This window comes from Scyliorhinus canicula, chromosome 16 (genome assembly GCF_902713615.1).
Source record: "Scyliorhinus canicula chromosome 16, sScyCan1.1, whole genome shotgun sequence".
In the NCBI taxonomy this organism is placed as follows: Eukaryota; Metazoa; Chordata; class Chondrichthyes; order Carcharhiniformes; family Scyliorhinidae; genus Scyliorhinus; species Scyliorhinus canicula.
This window is the reverse complement of record NC_052161.1, coordinates 59,442,883-59,469,237: the sequence shown is the minus strand read 5'-3', so window position 1 is coordinate 59,469,237 and position 26,355 is coordinate 59,442,883. Positions and strand designations below refer to the sequence as shown.

At 46.2% G+C, this 26,355-nt stretch overlaps 1 protein-coding gene across 3 annotated transcripts in view; it reads right to left on the bottom strand.

Moving 5' to 3' along the window:
• Positions 1–26,355, bottom strand: part of LOC119950680 (monocarboxylate transporter 12-like) — a 144,678-nt gene that overhangs the window by 16,821 nt on the left and 101,502 nt on the right. For all 3 annotated transcript variants that reach the window (XM_038773321.1, XM_038773320.1, XM_038773319.1), the window contains exons 3-5: positions 24,295–24,398; positions 17,762–17,905; positions 1,056–1,680 (exon numbers count right to left, since the gene is read on the bottom strand). In XM_038773321.1, coding sequence (XP_038629249.1) covers positions 1,056–1,680; positions 17,762–17,905; positions 24,295–24,398 — 873 coding nt within the window. The remainder of the gene's footprint in view (positions 1–1,055; positions 1,681–17,761; positions 17,906–24,294; positions 24,399–26,355) is intronic.

Sequence of the window (26,355 nt, the reverse complement as noted above, 5' to 3'; positions counted from 1 at the left end):
GTTGAGTAGACTGGGACTGTACTCATTGGAATTTAGAAGGATGAGGGGGGATCTTATAGAAACATTTAAAATTACGAAGGGAATAGATAGGATAGATGCGGGCAGGTTGTTTCCACTGGCGGGTGAAAGCAGAACTAGGGGACATAGCCTCAAAATAAGGGGAAGTAGATTTAGGACTGAGTTTAGGAGGAACTTCTTCACCCAAAGGGTTGTGAATCGATGGAATTCCTTGCCCAGTGAAGCAGTTGAGGCTCCTTCATTACATGTTTTTAAGGTAAAGATAGATAGTTTTTTGAAGAAAAAAGGGATTAAGGGTTATGGTGTTCGGGCCGGAAAGTGGAGCTGAATCCACAAAAGATCAGCCATGATCTCATTGAATGGCGGAGCAGGCTCGAGGGGCCAGATGGCCTACACCTGCTCCTAGTTCTTATGTTCTTATGGTGGAAATTGCAAAGAATTAAGAACCTCTACTAGTCAAAGGTGTCAATTAGTCAAACATGGTATCAAAAAGATAAGCTGAGTAGAAAATAAAAGTTGAGAATGGTTAACAAAGGAGGCAGAATTTGGCTGTATGGACCAATGGGATGAGATTAATTATTTAAGTATTTAAGGTACAATATTAAAAATATTTTCAGTACATTAGTGGTTTACAGCTAATGGGTTCAAGATATAAATTAAAACTTCAACACAATCCTTCCAAGGGAGACAGAAATTCTTCTGAAGGGCAGAAGTGGTGGGATGCGGTGACTGATTTCTGCCCTTGTAATGCTCTCACTGATGGGAGCTGGTGGAGTTTACGTCCACTGTGATAAGTTCTGGAAGTGGTAAGGAGATGACAGAAGGCATTCCTGTCCTAATCCAGAGAAGCTGCGCCTCAAACTCAGGATTCAGTATAGGTTGAGCAGAAATTCCTGCCCAGTGTTCTGGGGCTAAGAACTCCAATTCTTCATACTACTGGCAATGATTCTGGTGGCCCTGATACTGCAAATTTTCCTCTGGTCCATGAGTCTTACAATTCTAGTGCAAAATAACATCAGAAACTTGTTTCTGCTTACCTTCTGTCCGTTAGCCAGCCAAATGAAATGTTGCCAACAATGTCTACGATGCCTAGTATTGACATTAAGAAGGCTGCTTGTTGTTGGCTGACCCCAGAGCTTACCGCATATGGTACAAGATGCACAAAAGGAGTGCTGCAGCCATAGGCTAAAAACAGCAACGATGCACCAAACACAAGGAAGTCTGGTGTCAGGAGGAAGGCGTATTCTTTATATGACGGGCAGCAGCTACAGAATTGCTTGTTACATCTCTCTTTCCTGATGAAACTTGAATCTGCAGTAGGGCTGGGCAGCTGAGGGTCATCACAGTGTGTGTTATAGCTGCATTCCTCAGAAATTTTTCTTCTTGCGATATTACTGATGGTGGAACTGGGCAGATCCTCGGTAAGAGTGAGGGGCCGTAGCAAAGCACCGCAGACACAGATATTAGCAACAAGGCCTCCAAGGATCAATAATGCCCCACGCCAAGAGTACTGTTCAATCAGCAGCTGAACCACTGGGGCTAAAACAAAAGTTCCAATTCCACTTCCTGACATGGCCAACCCATATGCCATAGCTTTCCTCTTACAGAAGTACTTTCCCACAATTGATATGGCTGGAGAATAAGCTAAAGCATATCCGCAACCTGGAACAGAGAACAATTATTTTTTTATTATGAGACATGTTTTGCTACAGAAAGCCAGATGATAAAGAATAAAGCTACACTTTATCGGTTTGATTTACAGAGATACACATGCCAAACTTGCACCTTCCAACCCGGCAACCACGGCTTCAGATTGCTTCAATATAAAGAAGCATAAGTCAATCCCCAAATTGAATCCCCAGTTACTGTCCACCAGCTGAACACTAATAAATATTCAATGATTTTATCATCTGCAATACGCACTCCTTTATCCAGTTGTTTTTGCTTTCATCTTTCGGACCGCCAGTAACTTAAACAGGCGTTCTCAAATAGAGATCCCTGGTCAAATAGAGGTCCTCAAGAAACCTCAGGGTTCCACTGGTTTGTTTGGCAATTGGAGCAGTCCGGCAATACAATTGTATGCATAGTCAATTCAGGTTCTTACCGCCGGACACCAGCTCCACTTGGTCGACAAGTTCCTTTGCCTGTTTATTAACGGTAGTAACAGCAGCATTTAGCTCGATAAATGTCCCTTTCTTTGATTCAGTCCTATTCTGTGCACACTCACAACACACTCAACCCTTAAATAAAAGTGGGAGTTGTCACTTCGCTTCAGGGGCATTAAAACCTGGATTGGGGTGGGCAAAGCAGGGTTTGTCAGCCCTGAAGTTGCCATGACAGCGCGAGCCCCCATTTCAACTCTTTTCTTTACCCTTGCGTTGAGTCACCCTGGCTGGGATTCTCTGACCCCCCACCTCCGGGTCTGAGTATCCCCAGGGGGAGGCGCGAATCCCGCCCTGACGCCAGCTGCCCTATTTTCCGGCGCCGTTTTTTGGGTGGTGGCGGGATTCCCACCATGCCAGTTGGGGGCCGTTGACAGCGGCTCCCCCGGCGACTCTCCGGCCCCGATGGGCCAAGTGGCCGTCCATTTTTGGCCAGTCCCGCTGGTGTAAATTACTCACCTCATGCACGGCGGGACCCGGCAGGTGAGTATGTGGGGACGGTTCGCAGGGGGGGCGCGGGGGGATCCGACCCCGGGGGAGCCCCTATGGTGGCCTGACCCATGATCGGGGCCCACGGATATGTGGGCGGGCTTGTTCTGTGGGGGCACTTCTTTCCTCTGCCCCTGTAGGGCTCCGCCATATTGACCGGGGGGGAGGCAGTGCGGAGAAGACAACCCCTGTTCTTGTGCGGAAATATGCCAGCCAGTCTGCGCATGCACGGAAATACGCCGGTCAATCCTTGCATGCACGGGATCCCGCCGGCTGTTCCGCGCATGTGCGAACTCAGCTGGAGCGGCGCAAACCCTTCCGCCATCCACCTAGCCCCCGAAAGTTTGGAGAATTACTTACTTTCGGGGGCTGTTGACGCTGGAGTGTTTACCGCCGGTTTTCCCACCGACGTGGTGACTTAGTCCCCAGAAGGGAGAACCCTGGCCCCTGTGTTGGTTGGATATATATTTTAAAATGTAAAAAAAAATGCAGGGGGATGGATGAAAGGAGTGTTACTAATTGAATAGCCTATTAAAATATGATTTCAGGTACAATTTATTAATTTATTCCAATGTAGGTAAATTTGACATCATCCATTGTGCACCAATTAGGACTGAAAAGGATTTTTGTTAAATGGTGAAAAGCTGGAAGCAGTGGCGATCTGAAAGATTGTTTGGGGGAGGGGTTAAATTCTGAGAAATTATACAAACTAAGGTTGTGTTACCTCGAATTTAGAAAGTTAAGGGGTGATTTGATCAAAGTTTTCAAGATATAAGGGCACAGGAAGGATAGACAGAGTGGCACAGTGATTAGCATTGCTGTCTCACAGCACCAGGGAGCCGGGTTTAATTCCAGCCTTGGGTGACTGTCCGTGTGGAATTTGCACTTTCTCCCCGTGTCTGCGTGGGTTCCCTCTGGGTGCTCTGGTGTCCTCCCACAATCCAAATGTGTGCATGTTAGGTGACTTGGCCATGCTAAATGGCGCCTTAGTGTCCAAAGATGTGCAGGTTGAGTTGCGGGGATAGGTTGGGAAAGTAGGCCTAGGTAGGGTAGGAATGGATTCGATGGACTGAATGGTGTCCTTCTGCACTTTAGGGATTCTATGGAGTGTATGGAAACTGTTTTCATTGGTTGAGGAGACCAGGACCCGGCAAACTATTGCCCCAACCTCGCTTTCCTCACTACGTCTTGAACTTATTGCGACCTCCCAAGTCTAAGCTATTCGAATCCCTCCAGTCAGATTTCTGCCCCAGTTACAGTACTGAAACAGCTCTTATCAAAGTCGCATGTGATGTCTTATGTGGCTGCAACAAAGTTAAACTCTCTCGCCTCATCCTCCTCACCCCATCTGCAGCCTTTGACCTGGCAGATCACATATTCTTCATCCAATACCTCTCCAATATATCTAATGGTAGCCAGAGAATGAACTCTAATTGTTTCTCTTTCCACTCCTGCTCTATTAATGCTGATATCCCCCAAGGTTCTATCCTTGGCTCTTTCCTATTTCTTATCTACATGCTGCCCTTTGGTAATATCATCCAAAAATTGGGGCTGGTTTAGCACAGGGCTAAAGAGCTTGCTTTTAAAGTAGACCAAGGCAGGCCAGCAGCACGTTCAATTCCCGTACCAGCCTCCCCGAACAGGTGCCGGAATGTGGTGACTAGAGGCTTTTCATAGTAACTTCAGCCTACTTGTGACAATAAGCTATTTTCATTTCATTTCATTTCAAATACAGTCAGTTTTCTCGTCGTTACGAATACAGTTATTTTTTAAATAAAGGCAATTAGGAATGGGCAATAAATGCTGGCCTGGCCAGCGAAGCCTAAATCCCTTTCCATACCCCCAAACTTTTTAATGCGATGGCCAATGGCTGAATCGCGAGTGCAAACAGCGGGGGGGGGGGGACATAGGACATCCCTGCCTAGTCCCACAGTGGAGAGAAAAGTATCTCAAGCTGATATTGTTTGTGCGGACACTCGCCCTTGCCTCCTTATATAATAGCTTTACCCAGTTCACAAATCTTGATCCAATTCTAAACCGCTCCAGAACTGCCATCAAGTACCCCCATTCTACCTGGTCAAACGCCTTCTCAGCATCCAATGCCACAACCACCTCTGTTTCCTTCCCCTCCACCGCGGTGTGCCATAACAACGTTCAACACCCTTCTAACGTTTGAAAAGAGCTGCTTCCCTCTCACAAACCCCGTCTGATCTTCACTTATCACCTTCGGGAGGCATTCCTTCAGCCGACCCGCCAGTACCTTCACCAGTACTTTTGCGTCCACGATTAAAAGTGATTTGGGCCTATACGACCCACACTCCGTCGGGTCCTTATCTTTTTTAAGCAACAGGGAAATTGATGCCTGCCCCAAAGTTTGTGGCAACACCCACTTCTCTATCGCCTCTTCCATCATCCACACCATCAGGGGCACCAGCTTATCCTTGAATCTTTTAGAATATTCCACCGGAAATCCATCTGGCCCTGCCACCTTCCCCGACTGCATCCTCCCAATCGCGTCTTTTATCTCCTGCTCCACTATCGCTCCTTCTAATGTAGCCCTGTCCCCCTCCCCCAATCTCGGGTACACCAACCCATAACTCCTATCTCCCTCAAACATCTCATGTATTACCCTCTGCCGCTCCAACCTCTCCTCTTCATCCACTCTAGCCTCAAACAAGATCACCTCACCCCTCACCACTGCCTTTAGAGCCTCCCAGACAACTGCCTTCGACACCTCACCCGTACAGGAGAAACCTACATATTCCTCAATTACCTTTTCAATTTTATGAGGTGACAGTATTAACACCTTTTCACAATACATTACTGGAAAAGGACAGCTGCTTTTTGAGACACAAAGAGACAAAGAAAACACTGCTATGGGAAAGAAGTGTTTTGTGTTAACAACCGAGAAAGATGCTTGTGAGCATTTGTCTTCTGTTTGAAAAGAATGGACCAGAGTCAACAGAGTTCTTAAACATTTAAAGAACAGGGAATCACTGAGAAGGGCCTTGATGGTGAAGATCAAATCCAGAAAAATCAGGCTTGGTGGAACGACTTTCGAAGGGTACTGGAAGCTTTGGCCTCCTGTTGCAGGGAGAAGTGAGCCTGCTGGAGAACTTGGACACACTGTGGGGCTATTCCTGTAATACTGCAATTCTGCCAGACTCCAGAGCGGTTTTCTAAGATGTATTCTAGTTGCATTAGTTAATGCGAATGCCCCTTTTCTTTAGTTGGAAGTATTAATTGGCTGTTTGTTTAGTTTGTTTGTTACAGTAAAATTCTTAAAACTTGACAGCCTGACTTTTAGTCATTTCCATCGGTTTCTGGGAAATAAATCTTTTTTTTAAAGTTAGCAATCTTGACCAGGGTTGCAATAGCATCTATGCTGACGGTAGCCAGCTCTACCCTTCCACCTCCTGTTTTAACTCCTCCCTGTCACCAATACTGTTGATCTAACATCCATTAATAATGAGCAGAAATGTTCTTCAATTAAATATTGGGAAGATGGAAACCATTGGGCGGGATTCTCAGTTTCAGAAACTAAGTATCGACGCTGGGACTGAATGAATGGACTTCGCTAAATTAACACAGGTCCCAGAATAACTCTTGATGCGTTAATGGGCTAGCACCAGCGCCATGTGGAACTCGACTCATTCCAATGAAAATGGAGTCTGATTTGCTGGAGTCAGGATTGGCACTTGAGAGACTGGCAACCTACATCCGCATATAAGCACTCCACTCCCCAAACACACTCATTCCATCCACAAGGTGGCAGCACTGAGACGCAAAGCTTGAGATCCTGCTGGGCGCCATGGAGGAGAGGTTGGCTGTCCTATGCCCAGGGGTGGGAAGGAGGTTGCCACCCGCTGCCGTACACCAGACCTGGGCTCAGGTGGCAGGCGCCATGTGCCCCATTGCCAGGACCAGACAGCAGTGCAGGAAGAAGCTGCACAAACTCCTAAGGTGAGTAACCAGCACCATACCCCTGGCACCAACCCCCGTCACACACAACTGTAATCCCCCCCCCCCCCACCCCCACCCAGAGGACGACCAAACCCCACCTGCTGGCCATGTGAACTCTCTCCACCCTGCACCACATGTCAATACCAAAACCTCCCATGATGTCCAGATGCCCTGGCCACAAAGGCCACCAGCTGCCCACATCCTGTGCTGCACATGTCCGACTGCCTAACATTGTGCACTTTCTGCCCAGTCCCTGTGCTCCATGTCCGCGAGCATGCAGACCCTGGTCAAGGCGAGAGCATGTTCCAGTTGTCCCAGGGCCTGCTGTAACTAATAGATATAACTCGTAGAGTTGACGAGGGGGTGCCAGTGGATGTAGTATATTTGGCTTTTGACAAAGTCACGCATAAGAGATTAGCATGTAAAATTAAAGCATATGGGATTAAGGATAGTATATTGAGATGGAGAGAAAACTAGTTGGCGGACAGGAAAAAGAAAGTAGGAATTAATGGATTTTTCAAATTGTAGGCAGTGACTAGTGGGGTCACGCTGGGATCGGTGCCAGGGCCTCTGTTATTCACAATATACAATAAATGATTTAGATGTTGAAACAATATGTAATATCTCCAAATTTGCAAATGATACCAAGTTGTTGGTGAGCTGTGAGGAAGATGCAGAGATCCTTCAGTGTGATTCGGACAAGTTGAGTGAGTGGACAAATTAATGCCAGATGCAGTATAATTTGGAGGAATGCGAGGTTATCCACTTTGGGAGCAAAGACGAGAAGGCAGACTATTATCTGAATGGCCATTGTGCAACGACACCTGGGCGACCTCGTACGCATAGGTAAGCGGGCAGGTACAGTAGGCAGTTTAGCACAGGGGCTGGTTAGTACAGGGGCTAGTTTAGCACAGGGCTAAATCGCTGGCTTTGAAAGCAGACCAAGGCAGGCCAGAAGCACAGTTCAATTCCCTTAGCAGCCTCCCCGAACAGGCGCCGAAATGTGGCGACTAGGGGATTTCACAGTAACTTCATTTGAAGCTTACTTGTGACAATAAGTGATTTTCATTTCATTTCAATTCAGTAAAGAAGGCAAATGGTATGCGGGCCTTCGTTGCGAGAGGATTCGAGTACAGGCGCAAGGATGTCTTGCTTCAATTCTACAGGGCCTTGGTAAGGCCACACCTGGAATATTGTGTGCAGTTTTGGTTTCCTTATCTGAGGAAGGATGTTCTTGCTTTAAAGGGCATGCATGAAGGTTTACCAGACTGATTCCTGGGATGGCGGGACTGGCATATGAGGAGGGATTTATCCATTAGGATTGTATTCGCTAGAGTTCAGAAGAATGAGGCGGGATCTCATAGAAACCTATAAAGTTCTAACAGGACTAGGCAGAGTAGATGCAAGAAGGATGGTTCCCAATGGTGGGTGTGTCCAGAACCAAGGGTTACAGTGTGAGGATCTGGGGTGGACCAGATAGAACAGAGATTAGGAGAGTGGTCGGCCAGTGGAATTTGAGACCAAAACATTGTCGATGGGATTCTCTGCTGGAGGGATTCCCCATTCCGCTGGCAGCCCACCCTCACTGCTTGAAAATCTTCCAGCTTACACCGAGGTTGCCGGCAATGGGGAGCTGCGGGGGAGGGCGGACGCTGTCCATGTTACCGGATGGCTGATCGCTGGTCAGAGGCAGATTATCTCAAGGTAGGTCCATCAAACTTCAGCATTACTCACTGGTACCATGATGTGTTAGATATGCTGGGTCTACGAGGACTGCGTTGGCTGCAGTAGAGAGAGAGACAGGCTTCCAACACTTGAAGAAATGCAACTCGATTTTATTGAACAACTAACTATAATACATGCTTAACTGTGGGTTGACACTATGCTGAGTTGACTGGAGACATGAAGCTAACCTGACCAGACTAACTGGCTACCACATGGTGTATGTTCTAGTTGCTGCCCATGAGCTCTGACTGTCTCAGAGGCTGGATCCCAAGAGAGCAGGAAAACTAGTGCCCTCTGGCTTTATAGTGGTTGTGTCCTGTCTGGTGATTGGCTGTTGTGTTCTGTGTGCTCACTGGTCATCCTGTGTGTCAATCACTGCCTGTCTGCACACTATCAGATACCTGGATGTATATTATGACACTGACAGCCTCTGGGGTCCATATTGCAGAGCCCTTCCAGGCCGATCAAGGTAGTGGCAACACATTTCAGGAAGCTCAATGGTGTGCTTGATGATGGCTCTGGTGGACACATGGGTTTGATTACAGCACTCCTCTGCCTCACTCTGGGAATGCCTCGCTGGTATCATCAGCCTAGGGGAGAGCTTCTGTCACCGTAAATCGACCCATCAACCTGGGCTGGGGCTTCAAAATGTTCTGGGAACCATGAGATATGCAAGATGTTTGCAACATGACAACTCCCTGCAAAATGGGTACAGACCTGCATTATTCTTCTCCTGTGGTCACAGGCCAGTTAAACATTCATGGAGTGACACCCTTAACAGTTTACAAATGACTGTTCCCAAGGAGCTTTAATGGCCACATGAGTGCAGTCAATGGCACCTTGTAATCGAGAAAGCTCAGCAGTGACGTTGAGCGCTAACTTTTCAGCTTGTCTGTCTTCTTCAGTGGCGGAGTGGATAAAATCCACTGTGGCATGAAAAATGAGAGCATCGGTCTCCTCCTTCATGTGTGGCAGCCTTTGAGATGCGACATATGTCATGTGTCTCACTCTAGAAACCACCACTGGCATAAAAATTGAAAGCCGCTGCAACCTTGAGGGCCATTGGTATGAGGTTCCCAACAAATCCGCACGGCTGCCTGTCTCGAAGAAAAATCCAATGTGCCTCAGTGACAATTTTCTGGGACAAGATATTTAATGTCACTTTTTTGAACACTGGAGAGTTTCTCACTGGTTTAGTCCACACTTAGAATTTGTTTTAGCATTGGGGAGCTGAACTCAGAGATCGGGACGCCATTTTGAAAGGGTGCCCCGATCTCGAAGTGAGCTTGTGGATCCCCCACACCCTCCACCCATGGGTAATGTCACCGCTCACACAGATGGGCACTATCCCACACACCCCCAAGGGAGGACACCCCTCCATGGGGTCCCTGGGGATTCCCGCTCGCTAGATACCCCAAAGCCCTCTTGCAGCACCCCTTCTCTTCCAGAACCCCCACCCATCACCCCCAAACTCCCAGAGGCCCCTACTTACCTGCCCTGCACTCCCACACCCTTCAAACCCCCCATCCACCCTCATTTCATGGGCATGACCCCCCCCTTGGCCCGTGGCCCTTTGCAGTGCCACCGTAGCACCTGGTCACGCTTACACCGCCACCTTGGCACCCAGGGAGGGCTCCTGCCTGCTTGGCAGTGAGATCTGGACACCTTGGCAGTGCCACGGTGCCAGCTGGGCAGTGTCAAAGTGCCTACATTCCAGAGGGAGGGCCAGAAAGCCACCCTGCATTACTCTGATCACACAGGGGTTCCCCAATGGCCCGGGAGATTGTGCTGTTCCGCCTGGTTCACATTTATGTGGACCAGCACTGATTGGCGTCTGGCTGCAGCCTCCCTCGGGAGGCCGGAGAATCGACGGAGGCAGGTGGATCACAGGCAGCTAGGTCGCAAGTAGATTTACGACCTACTTCTGGGAGCGGTGTTTGGCCCCGCCCATTTGGGGCGGAGTTTTGATTCCGACATCTCGCGTGACTCCGGTGAATCCCGCGAGGGGTGGAGGTTATCGGGAGGCTCGCTGCAGTCCTCTCCTGAGATTCTCTGGCCGCGTTGTGCGCTCATTTGAGCACAATGCAACTAGACAATTGTGCCTTATATGTTTCAATGAGATCACCTCTCATTCTTCTAAATTCCAAAGAGTAGACTCCCCACCTGTTTAACCTTTGCTCATAAGCCAATCCATCCATACCAGGGATCATCATCGTGAACCTTCTCTGAAAGCCTGCAATGAAATAATATCTTCAATAAGGGGACCAAAACTGCCCACATTACTCCAGTTGTGATCTCACCAGTACCTTGTACAGTTGCAGCAAGACTTCCCTCCTCTTATACTCCAACCCCATTGAAATAAGGGCCAACATTCCATTAGCCGTCCTGATTACTGGCAACACCTGTGTGTTTTGTTATGCTCTTGGCGTAGCATAAGCTGCTTCCTTGATGTACACTCTGACAAAGGAAGGTTCAGACTTGGAGATAGCTTTAACACATTTATTAAACTGTTAACGATTCTCCTACTTGGATTCGACTCTCCTGTTAATCCTGCTACAGCTACTCAGACTGACGAACCAGTCTGCTACAATCCAGGTGGTGGGTGTGATGTGTTTCAAATCAACCCTGTCTGTGCTCACTAAATGTCTCCACTGGAAAGAGGAAGATCATGTGTTCTGTGTCCTTATATATGGGTTTGTGTCATGCCCTACTGTGGTAGTGTCACCTCTGTGCGTGTCTTGAATGCCCATTGGTCGTGCCCTATCTTACTGACCTATTGGTTGACTTTCTTTGTGTCATGATGTCTCTGGTGCTCCCTCTAGTGTCTATCTAGTCTACGTATATTTACATTAACCCCTTATGTATTTACAGTGATGCATATCACTACATCCCCCTTTTTTCGTGTTACATATTTTCTGTACAGTGTTAAAGAAAATTGAACAAAAACAGGTAGATAAGTGATGCTATGTACAAGTTATGATGACTGTGATGACTATACAATAGTATACAAGACCAAATAATAGTTGCAATGACTTTGAAGATAAAACAATACAAAATAAAAGTTGTAATCTGGTATAGAAGTGTCAATGGTGACGTTGTCATTCCTTTGTGAATGCCATCAGTGTCCTGGTGTTTGGTCATCAGGAGATGTTCAAGTGTTCAAATCACTTCATTGGCTGATTTGGAGTCTTTTTCTTTTTTTTCCAATGCTTATGGTAGCAATTCTGGATGGCATCAGTCCTGAAAGCCAGGTTGCCTGTTGGTAGTGCAGCAAACGTGAATTGGTAAGATGCAGCGTCCTGCCATGGTATGCCATTGTACTGAGCTGAGCAGTAACAGTGTCCCTCATTTACAGAGTTGTACCATGTCGCACCAGTCGTAGTTCCATTAGTGTTGTTGTCATGCTTGTTGTCGATGTTGTTGCCTTTGGCAGGCTTCTTGTTATTGTCTTTGATGTTGTTGTTGTGTTGGTTAGTTGTGTTGTCGTGTTTGCTGCACTCAAGGACCACACTCTGTGGATAATACGAGTCCTTCACACAGTTACTCGTGTCAGCGTCCTTGCTAGCATCTGCTGTCTCCTTGAGCGTGCCGTCACTGAGTCCGCGGCGCTCCCCATCTGGAGTCATGTCCGGCTTACTTGAATCAGTTTTGGCTTGTCGATGCTCCCCGTCTGGAGTCTGGTCTGTTTCACCTGAGTCAGTTTTGGCTTGTCAATGCTCCCCGTCTGGAGTCATTTCAGGTTCACTTGAAGCCTCTGAGGTTTCTTGATGCTCCACGTCCGGAGTCAAAACGTTCAGTAATTAATTTGCTTGTGGAGAGGCTCAAGCGAATGAGGTTTGAAGTAACGTGGTGTCACCGGAGTCACCAGTAGTCTCACTGTGAAAGTCTCTACACATTCTAGCTGAGGTCTGTCACGTTGCACATCTGGTATGGGAAGTGGGATGCCATCGTCACTTGGCGCACATACAGTGGGTAGAGTGACAGTGTCTTCTTGCTGTTCACTTGAGCGTGGTAGACTGTCATAGTCTGCTTACTGTACACTTGAGCATGGCAGACTGTCATAGTCGTTCTGGTGTTCACTTAAGCATGGCAGACCTGCATCGTCTGCTGCTGGCTGCTCAGAGGAGGTTGCTAGACACTTATGGTCTTGTTCATGCAAGGACTGCGTTCTGGAGTCTTGCGTTCCTTCCATCATGGAGTCCATCCACGAGCTCGCTGTGGAGGCTTGGGTCACTCCCTCTGTGGAGTCTTGCAGCGTTCCCTGTGTGGAATCGTGTATTGGTCTCACTGTGGAGACTGTCATCACTTCTTGTTCATGCAAGGACTGCGCTCTGGAGTCTTGCTTTTCTTCTATCATGGAGTCTGCCCACGAGCTCGCTGTGGAGGCTTGTGTCACTGGAGTCACTTTCTGTGTGGAGATGTGCAGTTGTCTCACTGTGGAGTCTTTCATTGCTCTCTGTGTGGAGGCTGGGTCCCTTCGCGGTGCGTGGACCACTCTCTGTGTGGAGTCGGGGACTGTTCGCGGTGCGTGGACCACACTCTGTGTGGGAGCAGGCCACTCTCTGGGGGCTTGTACCGCTCTCTGTATCTTGGCGTCAGGCTGCAGCATAATCCTGAACTCACGAGTCAGGATGTCATATATGCTGGGCTGAGGATTCCCCAATCCGAAGAACTCGTCGTCGGGGTTACTTCAATGTACACTTCTAGTTGAGGTTCGGATTTGGTAATGGGGTAGCCATCTCCCAAGGTGAATTCTTCGTCTGAGTCGTTGTCTTCCAAGACCATATCACCTTACTGCATGTTGCAGGGTTCTGCAGAGGTTACTTTCAGCTACTGGTCGAATTTCAGGCATTGTGCTGTCGTTCCAGGTGAAAGAATCTTGTTTTGAGGCTTAAAAATTTTTTTCCGCGCTTTGGGACATTTCCCCTTTAAGTGGGCGTGGTCCGGGGCCTCTGACGTCATGAAGTGTGTGTCGTAGAGCATAGGAAGAGATTGTGCATGCGCAGATCGCTGTTCCTTTATTTGGGGCCTTTTTCGCAATTGCGCATGCGCGGCTTCTCACACATACACAAACGGGCCTTCCCGTTCTGTGCGCTTGTCGCGCAACTGTGCATGTGCGGCTCCTTTTCCAAGATGGCTGCAAATCAAAACTGCCGTTTGTTGCTGCAAGCCTACCTCATGGTGAGTGTTGGCGCCTCTTTTACCTTTTTTTCTTGTATCTTCCTTGCTGAATTCTTGGAATTTGTCCAGGACTGCCTGGAAGTCACTCTTGTTTTGCCCCTTTGAGTATTTGAAGGACTGGAAGATTTCAGCTGCTTCTGGACCCGCAATGGTGAGTAGCAGCTTTATTTTCTCTGCATCCGCCACGCCATCTAGGTCGGACGCTACCAGGTAGATCAAATCAACCCTGTCTGTACTCACTAAGTGTCTCCATTGGAATGAGGAAGATCATGTTGCTGTGTCCTTATCTGCCTGAACGCACGCCAGTTTTCACTGAGATTGCCTTGGTACCTGAGCTGCTGTGGAACCGGAATCTCGAACATCATTTGCCTGGGTGCCGTCGCTGGTAGTCACTGTCTGCTGAGTTGTAACTATATGGATTTAAACAGCTACTCACTGTTACCATGTTTTGTTATGCTCTTGATGTAGCATAAGCTGCTTCCTTGATGTACACTCTGACAAAGGAAGGTTCAGACTTGGAGATAGCTTTAATACATTTATTAAACTGTTAACAATTCTCCTACTTAGATTCGACTCTCCTGTTAATCCTGCTACAGCTACTCAGACTGACGAACCAGTCTGCTACAATCCACGTGGTGGTTGCGATGTGTTTCAAATCAACCCTGTCTGTACTCACTAAGTGTCTCTACTGGAAAGAGGAAGATCATGTGTGCTGTGTCCTTATATATGGGTTGGTGTCATGCCCTACTGTGGTAGTGTCACCTCTGTGTGTGTCTTGAATGCCCATTGGTCGTATCTTACTGAACCATTGGTTGACTTTGTGTCATGATGTCTCTGGTGATCCCTCTAGTGTCTATCTATCTACATGTATTTACATTAAACCCTTGTGTATTTGCAGTGATGCATAACACCACACTGTGTGCTAGCTTTCTGTGTTTCACCTACAATTACCCCCAAGTGTCTTTGTGTTGACGCTTTCTGCAGTTTTTCTCCATTTAAATAATACTCTGTTCTTTTGTTCTCCATCCAAAATGAAAAACTTGACATTTTCCCACTTATACTCCATTTGCCAACGTTTTGTCTACTTAGTTAACCTATCAATATCTCTTTGCAAACTGTCTGTATCTTTCTCACAACTTGCCTTTTCACCTATATTTGTGTCGTCTACAAATTTGGCAACAGTACATTCGCCTACTTCCTCCAAGTCTTTTATATATATTGAAAGTGGGGAGAAAGGGGTATTTTTCAGGATGGCAGCCAGTGACTAGAGGTGTGCCACAGGGGTCTGTGCTGGGACCACAACTTTTCACTCTATACATTAATGATCTGGAAGAAGGAACTGAGGGCATTGTTGCTAAGCTTGAAGATGATACAAAGATATGTAGAGGGACAGGTAGTATTGAGGAAGCAGGGAGGCTGCAGATGGACTTGGACAGACTAAGAGAGTGGGCAAAGAAGTGGCAGATGGAATGTAATGTGGTAAAGTGTGAGGTTTTGCACTTTGGTAGAAAGAATAGACATATAGACTATTTTTGAATTCCTTCAACCAGAGGTTGATGAATCTGTGGAACTCTTTGCCGCAGAAGGCTGTCGAGGCCAAATCACTGAGTGTCTTTAAGACAGCGATAGATATGTTCTTGATTAATAACGGGATTGGGTGAATGAGCTCCATGGTTACAATAGTAATTGCGCTGTGAGACTGGGTAGATATGTGCTCATTCATGCTTCTCATCTATTTAACTATTTAGTAGAGTCCTTGTAAACAGTCAATTGTACTCATAATGAACTCCAGCCACCTAAATGATCCTCCTCTCAATTTGATTTGTGATCCTTGCAATTGAACACGTGTATTGAGCGAGCCACAGACAGTGGTGTAAATCACATTCAAAACCTAATGCTAACCTCCCCACCCCATCACATTCATGGTTTCTCCATCAACCTTGACGCATCCAACATAATCTTTCCTCTCTCCCCTGTTACCATTGAACCTGCTGGACCCGATTACCATGTCCCCACACATCCAGCTCTCCAACCCACCCCCCGTTGCCTACATGTATGATCATCTCAATGCCCATTCTGACCCTGAAACTTCCTATTATCCTCCTCTATGCTGTTGCTTTCTCCCGTAACCCAACCCATGGGGCCTTCCAATGCCCGGTCCCAACTCTGGAGATGCCTCTTGAAAAATGCAATTACCCCTCAAGCCCACCCAACACCCTCAATTCAGAACCTCGCCATTGATAGTATCGATCATGCCCTGTAGGTCCTTTATTCATCTTTCAATCCCTGCGTGTCCACCCCCACCCACACCCAGGATGCTAGTTTCTTCCCCCCATCGCAGTTCCCTGCACCCGAACACCAACACTTCACTACCTTGTGCCACAGAGATCAACGTGGAAACCCATTTATCTTTGTCACGACCCCTGGTACAAGTCACCTCCACACAATTGTGAACCAGGTGCCACGAGATTTTCATGCATTGCTGATTTTATTCTCAGGGTAGGACTTTATTGAAAACTGTTTCACATTAATGAGCACTCCTGGACTGAAAATATTTTACCAATACAAACTTACCACAGGCCAGTGTGTAGCTCAACACACTGCAAACAGGCCACTGACCTTATCGCTGCAGCTCAACTATCGGGAAATGGAAATTTTGCATCCCACCTCATTGAGTCATACAAACATACAAATTAGGAGCAGGAATAGGTCACTGGGCCTCTTGGACCTAGCCCTCCACTCAATAAGATCACGGCTAGTCTGATTGTATCCTTAACTCCACATTCCCGTCAACCCCTAATAATCTCTGACTCCCTTGCTTATCAAGAACCTTACCAAGTTACCCACATGCCACATTTCCCACTGTTGTGAGCTCCGAGGAATTCCCTCACCTTTAATTTTAAATACCCTCTCTGAACCTCTCCACCTGTTTTTCCTTCTATTAGCAGTTTCTGAAAACCTACCTCATTTTTTGAGCTTTTGCTCACCTGCCCTAATATCTCCTTATGCGGCTCAGGGTCAGACTTTACATTCCAAAGCTCCAGTACTTTGTTACACAAAACATTTTTTATGAATACAAGTTGCCATGTCTCAAATCACTCATATACAGTATCCCAACATGTTATTCTGAAGTCAGGAACTTAAAGCCCAAAGCAGGAAGCAAATAATCGACTGAAGAAAGTCATACTCATTTTTCCAATATCCCATCTGAAAATATCTATCCGGATAAAAGAGTCAGCAGGAATCTCCAGGATAAAATAGGATCGCCAGTCAAGTGGAATCGCAGCTCAACGTTTAAAGCTGGTTTTCGAACCCAAGCATCGCATCAATTTAACATTGGAGGATGAGCAAACCTATTTCATTTACAATATCTATGGGCCCTAAGGAGCACACTGAATTTAGCTTTCGCAAGTTCAATTAAAATGGACTTGTCAGTATTTCCAACTGGCTGGAACCCCAATTCATTGAACACGAGCAATGAATGCCAAATAATATCAGGTGGCATGTAGATTTTGGCAATCCCTGATAATGATAGGGAGTCCATGGAGACATATTTTGCAGTTTTTAACCATAATTAATAATTATCTTTATTATTGTCACAAGTTGGCTTACACTAACACTGCAATGAAGTTACTGTGAAAAGCTTCTAGTCGCCACATTGCGGCACCTGTTCAGGTTCACTGAGGGAGAATTTAGAATGTCCAATTCACCTAACAAGTACGCCTTCCGATTTAGAGTGTTGGGATCTCTGCAACCCCCCACCCGCCCTTCCCCACCTCACACATGTAGCATGTCCTGTGGCGGTGGAGACATCCCGCCATTAGCCAGCAGTGGAATCTTCTTGTCCCGCTGCTGTCAGCAAAGTTTCTCATTATTCGTACCGTCACTGCCAGGGAACCCACGGCAGAGCGGTCATTGTCTGTGGGACCAGAAGGTTCCTCCGGTGTGAAATGTCACAAAATCTGTCCGACTACTACAGCTGCAGCCCACACAAAAATGTATTCTAGTCATCTTCCAGGACTATAATGGTTCAATGACAATCTAACCCACACTCTAGTGCCATTCACCATTTTGCCTCATGCTGCAAGGCGGGAAGCTACCTTTTTTAGCTCTTCAACTTTATAAGTGCTGTTCCCATTGTCTCTCTGACCTTTCTCAATCTCGAGTGCCTCTGAAGGCTTTATAGCAGTTAACCAAATTGATAAAGTAATTATAATTCTTACCTGTCAGGACTCCCAGTGATAGATAGAGATACTCCAGGCAAGTAGCGAATGAGCTGAGAATGAGGCCAGCAGAAGCTAACACTCCTCCAAGAATCACTGCCACTCTCGTGGAATACCGATTGCTAATAATACTCCCAACAGGTGCTAAAAAGGACAACGGGAGAAACATAGTGAAAAAGATTAAATGGCACTGTAACCTTCTCTGCTTTTGCCCTCTATACAAATGCAAAAAGTCAAATGAAACTCAACATAAATTTCTAAGTCTCATGGAACAACTGGAAAGGCACTTTATGGTGATAATCGTTATCCTACCTTAAGATCTTCACCTAGTGCTACTAAATCTTCATCCATGTGCAGTCTAATCCCACCTATGTCCGCTTTAGCTTGGCCACATTCCAGAGACGTATTATTCCTGCCAGGCCTCTTCTCCCACTGCTGACGGATAGATACCAAAACTCCTCCTTTCAATGCTCTCACACTCCATGTTTACCCCCCAGATATATTGTTTTAGCCAGGGATACCCTCCACAATTTAAAATCCTGCAACGCCTCTTCTCATTTTTGTCAAACTTGTGTAAAGCAAATAGCACATTCTATCCTTAACTCCAAGTTTCCCCTCTGCAGTGCTGTCAATATCTGAATGAACCACAGGACCTGTGAACAGAACTCAGAATCTCCATTGTACGACAGTCCCGCACTTTAACATTCCTCTGGTAAGGACCATCCTCTTGGTTGTGATACTGAAATAAAAGCTACCAGAATATAACCATCCCATGCCAAACTTATTCAATCAAACTTCCAATACTCCGTAGACAAATCACTTAATTGTCCTTGTTCAGTCCCTTAGTGAAAGTCTTTGCCTGGTCTCCAAGTCCTAGGCTGTACCCCTGTGGCTGCAGACTATCAGTCAGGAAGACGGTGGATTGATATGCAGGATGCCCTCATGCAGTTTGAGGCCTAGAATGCCCAGCTTCATACTGCACCACCTTGGCACCATCTGAGTGGCTGACAGGTAACACTAGGGGCACTGGCAGAGTGGCAGTGAGGGCACCAATCAGTGGACAGTGGGTTCAGGCTCCACGGAGGCACTGTCACAGCCCCTGGGGTGGTGCCCTCAGCAATCCTAGAAATCTGTTGGAGATCAAATTGCTGGACTGCTGTAAGACCCTGAGAACCCCTTTGGCACTGGTATCTCTTACCGTGATAGCAGTAGTATGAGCCTGCATGGCTCAGAGTCCAGATTCCAGAGGACTTAAGATGATTTCAGTCTAAGCCTTCGTTGGAGCACTCAGACATTGGGTGGTTTCTACTTATTCTGCAAAGAAAGCTGAGACCACAGCCATCAGACTCTGCATCATGATCGGGTGTGCACAAGTGTTCTCATGAAGGTGGTCACCACTCCCACACTCAAAAGAATGGTCTCCAAGCTCTGCGCAAATGCAAAAAATCTAATAGAACAAAACAGAAATCTCTGAACTCATGAATCACCTGGAAAGGCACTTTGTGATGATAAGGGTTGTGCCAAGATGGTGCCTGACTCTTCCCTCCACCCTGGCTGTGGTGATAGGTTCTGCGAAAGGCTTGCCAATGTACCAAGCATTTCAGCGTACACGCCCCCCAAAGTGTCATTCGCTGCCCAGCTGAATTCCCTATCTCAGTCCTCTGCAACATAACTGAGGTGAGCCCTGAACCTACAGGGAGCCATCACCAGAGTTATTCCTTCCTGGCTGCAGAGCTCTCGTATCCAGTGACTCATCACATGCAGTTCCTGCCTCTATGCTCCCCTCCAGATGTCACTTCAAAAATCTTCTTCGATGGTCAAGGCTATCACAGAGGCGCGAGTCACGCTTGATGCAGATTGTTGGTAGGTGAGCGAATGGGGTGTAGTGAATGGAGCCGTGTGTAAGGTTAGAAATTCCTTGGTGAGGATGTAGCACCTGAAGACGCCTTCAATGAGATGGTCCACCCGTGAGAGGTCATCAAACGTTTTGTGAAAATACATACATGTCCTCAAAGTTGGACTGCTGGCACTGAGCTTGACAACTATCGGCTTCCTTTACTTTCGAGTGTCTGACTGAAGGTCCTCCAAAATGAATTACACCACGTCGACTTTAAGGAGTAGCAGGTTGGCTTTAAGTGGTACTAGCCTTGCACGACCTCCTACTGCCACTCAGCAGCACCAGTAGTACTGGGCTACAAGCTGCAATCACTATAATCAGCTGGTAGCACAGAAACTGCCTGCTGCCTGCATTACTTTGAACGGATGTGGGTTAATCGCATGCCATTATCGCCAAGCCCAGTTTTGGGGCTATTAAAGTTTTAGTCCTGAGTCTTTGCTTTCCCTGAAAAATAGAATGGGAAGATAATTGGGGCAAATTGGAAGAGCAACTGATGAAACCACAAATAAAACAATGTCCATAAACTCTTACAAAATCATACCTTATTAAATGGAGGGACTGGTCAGTCACTAGGTGCTCCACACCAATGGACAGAATTGGAAGTATCTTTTAGACAGTAGAAGGATATCAGATAGCAGCAATATCCTGCAGATTGTAAGCAATTATGCTTTCAAATGGCTGCCAAAAACGTTTTCTCATTCGTCACAGCACATGCTGTAATTTAATAATTTGTTTAAGTCATAACCACTATTTTGAGCGCTAACAAAATGCCACTTTTGGAACTAGTCATAAGAATCTGATAGCAAATGAATAGTGGGTAAAGACTGGCACACTATGACCTTTGCCTTCAGTAGTTTTGGTTAGTGCTGCACAGCAAATTCAGAACCTTGCAATCTGCAATGGAACTTCAAGCTTATTCCATGGTCTGACCAGATGTAACAACACATCTTCACTTGTGGCCAACCCACATACTTTAACACTTAATAATTGCCTGATGCATCACCAGTGTGTCTTGCTTTAACTTTCCAAGTGTCGTTCCAGGTTGCAAAGACTGCCAGAAATATTAAAATTTCTACTGATAATTTCACTTCTTGAACAAAATACTCCTTTGGCAGCTGCTTGCAATTTTAAACTTCACTTCACCTCATTCCTGCATGGTAATAAGTTGTATCCAGGTAGGAACCTCATTGCTGATTAGAAGGGCAAGGGCAGTGTTGATTCATCACAAATCAAGTCTATTACATAGAACATAGAACATACAGTGCAGAAGGAGGCCATTCGGCCCATTGAGTCTGCACCGATCCACTTAAGACCTCACTTCCACCCCAACCCTGTAACCCAATAACCCCTCCTAAATGTTTGGACACTAAGGGATAATTTAGTATGGCCAATCCACATACCTGCACGTCTTTGGACTATCATTGTGGAAACTCTTGAAATGACGGGATCAAAACATCTTTAGCTTTGCTGCCTGATCTGCTCCAACTGTGTTCAAGCTTATTCCATAATTGTTATTTATTTTATGTTAGTTTTGTACTAACATACAGTTCAAAACTTCTTTGAGATATTTACCAACAATATCTACCTTGTAGTTTTTCACATCTTCATTGGGTTGATTGTAATTCCCCCTCTCCTCACTACTCATCCAACACCACCTCCCGCACTGCCGCCCCCCCCCCCCCCACCCCCTCCCAGATATCAGGCAGGAAGGGGCTGTTAAAATAGATTTCACCCCACTCCTGTCCAGATACAGCCTACTCTAATTTTGAAGATTTAGACCTGACACAAGTCTCTTTATATATATATTGGATTCCAATGACATAATTAACACAGGAACGTATTTCAAGCTGGGGGTCTGAGCAGAGGAACAGTGATGGATCCCACCCACCCCCTTGCCCACCTAACCACTCTTCTTCAACCACGCCAACCTTGCCAGGCTTAACTGCCAGGTCCACAGTGAGGAGCGACGCCATAAGTTTGAACATTTTTAGTTACTTCCGCATGAGGTATAAGCATGAGTACTCATCTAGGTCCTGGAGTATTAAGTTGAAAGAAAATGCATCACAGGAGGCAAAAGTCAGTGATAGCCCTGAAGAGAGGGGATAAGTTCAGAATCCAGCAAAAGAAGACTAAAAAGATAATAAAGAGAGAGAAAATAAACTACGAGGACAAACTAGCGAGGAATATAAAAACTGACAATAAGAGATTCTTTAAATATTTAAAAAGGGAGTGGTCAAAGTAAATAGAGGCCACTTGGAAAATGAATCTGTGGAGATGGTTGTGGGGAACAAGGAAATGGTGGCGGTGTTGGAGGTAGCATATTGGGATGAATAGAGAATTGGCTAAAGGACAGGAAACAGAGAGTGGGCATAAGGGGTTCGTTTTTAGGTTGGTGACTTGTAACCAGTGGGATTCCATAGTGCTCAGTGCTGGGACCGCAACTGTTTACAGTATATTTAATGACTTGGAAGAAGGAAGCAAATGTACTGTAGCCAAATTTGCAGACGTCACAATAATAGGTGGAAAGGCAAGTTGTGAGATGGATATGGACAGTTTGCAAAAGGAATATTAATAGGTTAAGAAAGTGGGTAAGAAGTTGGCAAATGGAGTATAAAGTGGGAAAATATGAAGTTGTTCATCTTGGAAGGGAGAACAAAAGAACAGAATATAATTTAATTGGATAAAACTGCCGACAGCTGCAACACAAAGGGACTTGGCCTGTACTTGTACACGAAAAACAAAAAGCTAGCACACAGGTGTAGCAGATAATCAGGAAGGCCAATGGAGTGTTGGTCCATATTTCAAGGCAGTTGGAGTATAAGAGTAGGGATGTCTTGCTGCAACTGTACAAGATACCTGAGACCACAAAGACCGCATATGGAGTACTTTGAGCAGTTTTGGGCCCCTTATTTAAGATCAAAGAAGTTCACTAGGATGTTCCTGATATGGAGGGATTGAGCAAGGTTAACAGATGAAGACTCTGCTCTCTGGAATTTAGAAGATACAGAAGTGATTTCATTGAAACATATAAGATTTTTAAGGGGATTGACAGGGTAACTGAGAGGATAATCCCCCCCCCCCCCCCCCCCCATGGGAGAGTCTCGAAGCAGAGAGCATAGTCTCAGAATGAAGGGGTGCCAATTTAAGACTAAGATGAGGAGGAAGTTCTTCTCTCAGAGGGTTGTGATTCTTTGGACCTCCTTTCCACAGAGAGCTGTGGAGCAGAGTCCGTGTGAATATTCAAGGCTGAGTTAGACAGATTCTTAAAATTGTAGAATCCCTGCAGTGCAGAAGGAGGCCATTTGGACCATTGAGTCTGCACCAACCCTTCGAATAAGCACTCTGTCCACTTCCGAATGTCCATCTCACCCTATCTCCATAATCCCAGAATCTAACCTGCACATCCCTGGACATTAAGGGGCAATTAATCATGGCCAATCCACCTAACCCGCACATCTTTTGGACTGTGGCTGGGAACCGGAGCACCCGGAGGAAACCCACGCTGACACGGGGAGAACATACAAACTCCACATCGACACAGAGTCCGGAATTGAACCCGGGTCCCTGGCGCTGAGGCAGCAGTGCTAACCACTGTGCCACCGTGATTGGCCCCTTATTTGACACTCTGAGACAGTGCAAGGTCATTACAGTAGGCCATCATTACTAAGCTCTTATTGCAATAAAGGATTCGCAGTGCCTTTAGTTCTATTCGAGCCTACAGCTGAAGAGTTGTTGCCAGACCTGTTGAGTTAACATAGAACAGTACAGCACAGAACAGGCCCTTCGGCCCTCGATGTTGTGCCGAGCAATGATCACCCTACTTAAACCCACGTAACCCGTAACCCAACAATCCCCCCATTAACCTTACACTACGGGCAATTTAGCATGGCCAATCCACCTAACCCGCACATCTTTGGACTGTGGGAGGAAACCGGAGCACCCGGAGGAAACCCACGCGCACACGGGGAGGACGTGCAGACTCCACACAGACAGTGACCCAGCCGAGAATCGAACCTGGGACCCTGGAGCTGTGAAGCATTGATGCTAACCACCATGCTACCGTAAGGCTCAAAAGGACAAATAGGAAATCTTCCAATAAAGGTTTTTTTATCAACTTTCCTTCAAACCATTCTTTGTGCTCCTATTCCCCAAATTCCTGGTTGCCCCCTGCAACCCCCTATCTACACCTCCCCCCCCCCCCCCCCTCCACTCGCCGCAGCACCTCCTAAGTTAAATGTAAGCAGGGTATTCAATTAAAATAGATCATTGCTGTCATACGCACAAAGAATTTTCACTAAGTACAGAGTGTTGTCAGGAAGCAAAGAGACTTGGAATGTAATTCATTGATATTGGCAAGCGATGAGCTCAAGCAGGAGATTTAAGAACTAAAATAAGTTACAATGCTTTTTTTTATGTATAACATTTTCTTGTCACAGAATCTTAAGACCCATTCACAGTTCTAACATTAATCGTGTTGCCAGCGATTATGCCCAACTTTCATGATGCCAGTACAACGGTTAATGCACTGCAGCTCAAAATTCATGACAGAACTTCAAAGGAATACGTGATCCCATGGGATGAAGGCTTCCCTGGTTGCACATTGGAAGTGTGCCACTTATAAATTCAACACACTCACCGAAAACCATTGTGGTGCAGTCGACAGTGGAGTGTATCCATGCTGTCATGGCGTAATCCTGAGCAAAATAATTCTGGAACTCCACAAAAAATATGGATAAGCACCTAGAAATCCAAAACAATACGTGAAAGCAATTAGGTGAGGTAAAAAGAGAAAAGATGTTCAAAATGCACAACAGATACCACAGCACCTGGGAAATGGAAAGATTAATCAACACTTTGTGGATCCATTGGCAGGTTTCCCGATTCCTTCATCGGCATGCGTTGAATGGCCTCCCATCACAATTACGCTGGTTGAACCTGTTCAGAAAGGATGCAGCACTTCCTTAGCTTTCCAAGTATAGACAGACAGAGTATAAAAGCACGGAGGTTATGCCGGAAGTTCAGGAAACACAGGGTTATTGTGTCGACATCTGGCACCACATGGGCCTTGGTGATGGTGCAGAAGAGACTTACTACAATAGTACCAGGGATGAGGGACATCAGTTACGTGGAGAGGCTGGAGAAGCTGAGGTTGTTTTCCATAAAGCAGAAAAGGTTAAGGGGAGATTTGTTTAAAGTGTACAAAATCGTGAGGGATTGTGACAGAGTAAATAAGGAGATTGTTTCCACTGGCTGCGTGTCTGCATGGTTGGTAACCAGAGGACGCCGATTGAAAGTAATTGGGAAGATCTCATTGCGATTGTGACTAGAAAGAAGTGGAAATGAAGACATGCATTTATGTAGCATTTTTTGAGACCATCGAACATCTTGACAGACTTTACACTCCATGAAATACTTTTTGAAGTGTAGTCAATTATGGGAAATATGGGAAATGCAGCTGCCAATTTGCACATTGCAATCTCCCACAAACCGTACTTGGATAAAGACTAGATAATCTTTTTCTGTAAAGTTAACCGAGGGAAAAATATTGGCTCGGACAAAATCGATGGGGTGATGCCACTGTTACACAATGGTCATTTGTGATTGTGTCCAATGGGAATGTGGTTTGACGAGATGATCAGACAGCCAAGTCGGATTTTGGATGTTTCAACTACCTCCCCCTTTCCTTCTGTTCTTCTTGCTCCTCCTCCTGAGTTACTCAACCCATCTCCAGTGGCAAGGGTTGTTCCTTATCACAACAGACTACCACAAGCCAGGACCCATGCCCTGGTGAGCACTGAATGGCTCCTCCAGGGTCCAGGCAGCAGAACTATTGCTCCAAAGCTGTACGGATCTGTTCGGTGGTGGCTCGTATGGCAACATGATTGACTGTCATAGTATGCTTGCAGGCTACATGTTCAATGGGCTGCAGAGCAGAATCAACGAGTCAGTGGTTAAGCAGACAGCCCACTGGCTTGACATGGTGGCTCAAGTACTGAGGGATAGTCGCAAAATTCAAGCATTATGACTGCTGTCAGGATAGCGGATGATTGGATACTCTAAAAAAAACAATTAGATACTCAAAATTTATTTTAAAAAATGAGATCCACAGGCTCACCACTATTTTGGTGAAGAACTGTCTCCTCCTCTCTGTCCTAAATGGTCTACCCCGAACCTCTGACTGTCACCCCTGGTTCTGGACACACCCGCCATCCTTTCTATATCTAGCCTGTCTAGCACTGATAGAATGTTATAAGTCTCTTGAGATCCCTCCTCATTCGTCTGAACTCCAGCAAAAACAATCCTACCCTAGTCAATCTCTCCTCATACGTCAGTCCCCCCATCCCCAGAATAAGCCTGGTAAACCTTCGCTGCACACCCTCGAGATCTGGAACATCTTCCTCAGTAAAGGAGACCAAAACTGCGCACAATATTCTAGGTTTGGCCTCACCAAGGCCGTATATAATTGCAACAACACATCCCTAATACTGTATCAAAACTTCAATTAAATGCAACATACCATTAGCCTTCTTTACCGCCTGCTGTACCTGCATGCTTACCTTCAACGACTGGTACACAAGGACACCCAGGTCCCGCTGCACACTCCCCTCTCCCAATTTACAACCATTCAGATAGTAATCTGCCTTTCTGTTTTTGCTTACAAAGTGAATAACCTCACACTTATCCAAATGATACTGCA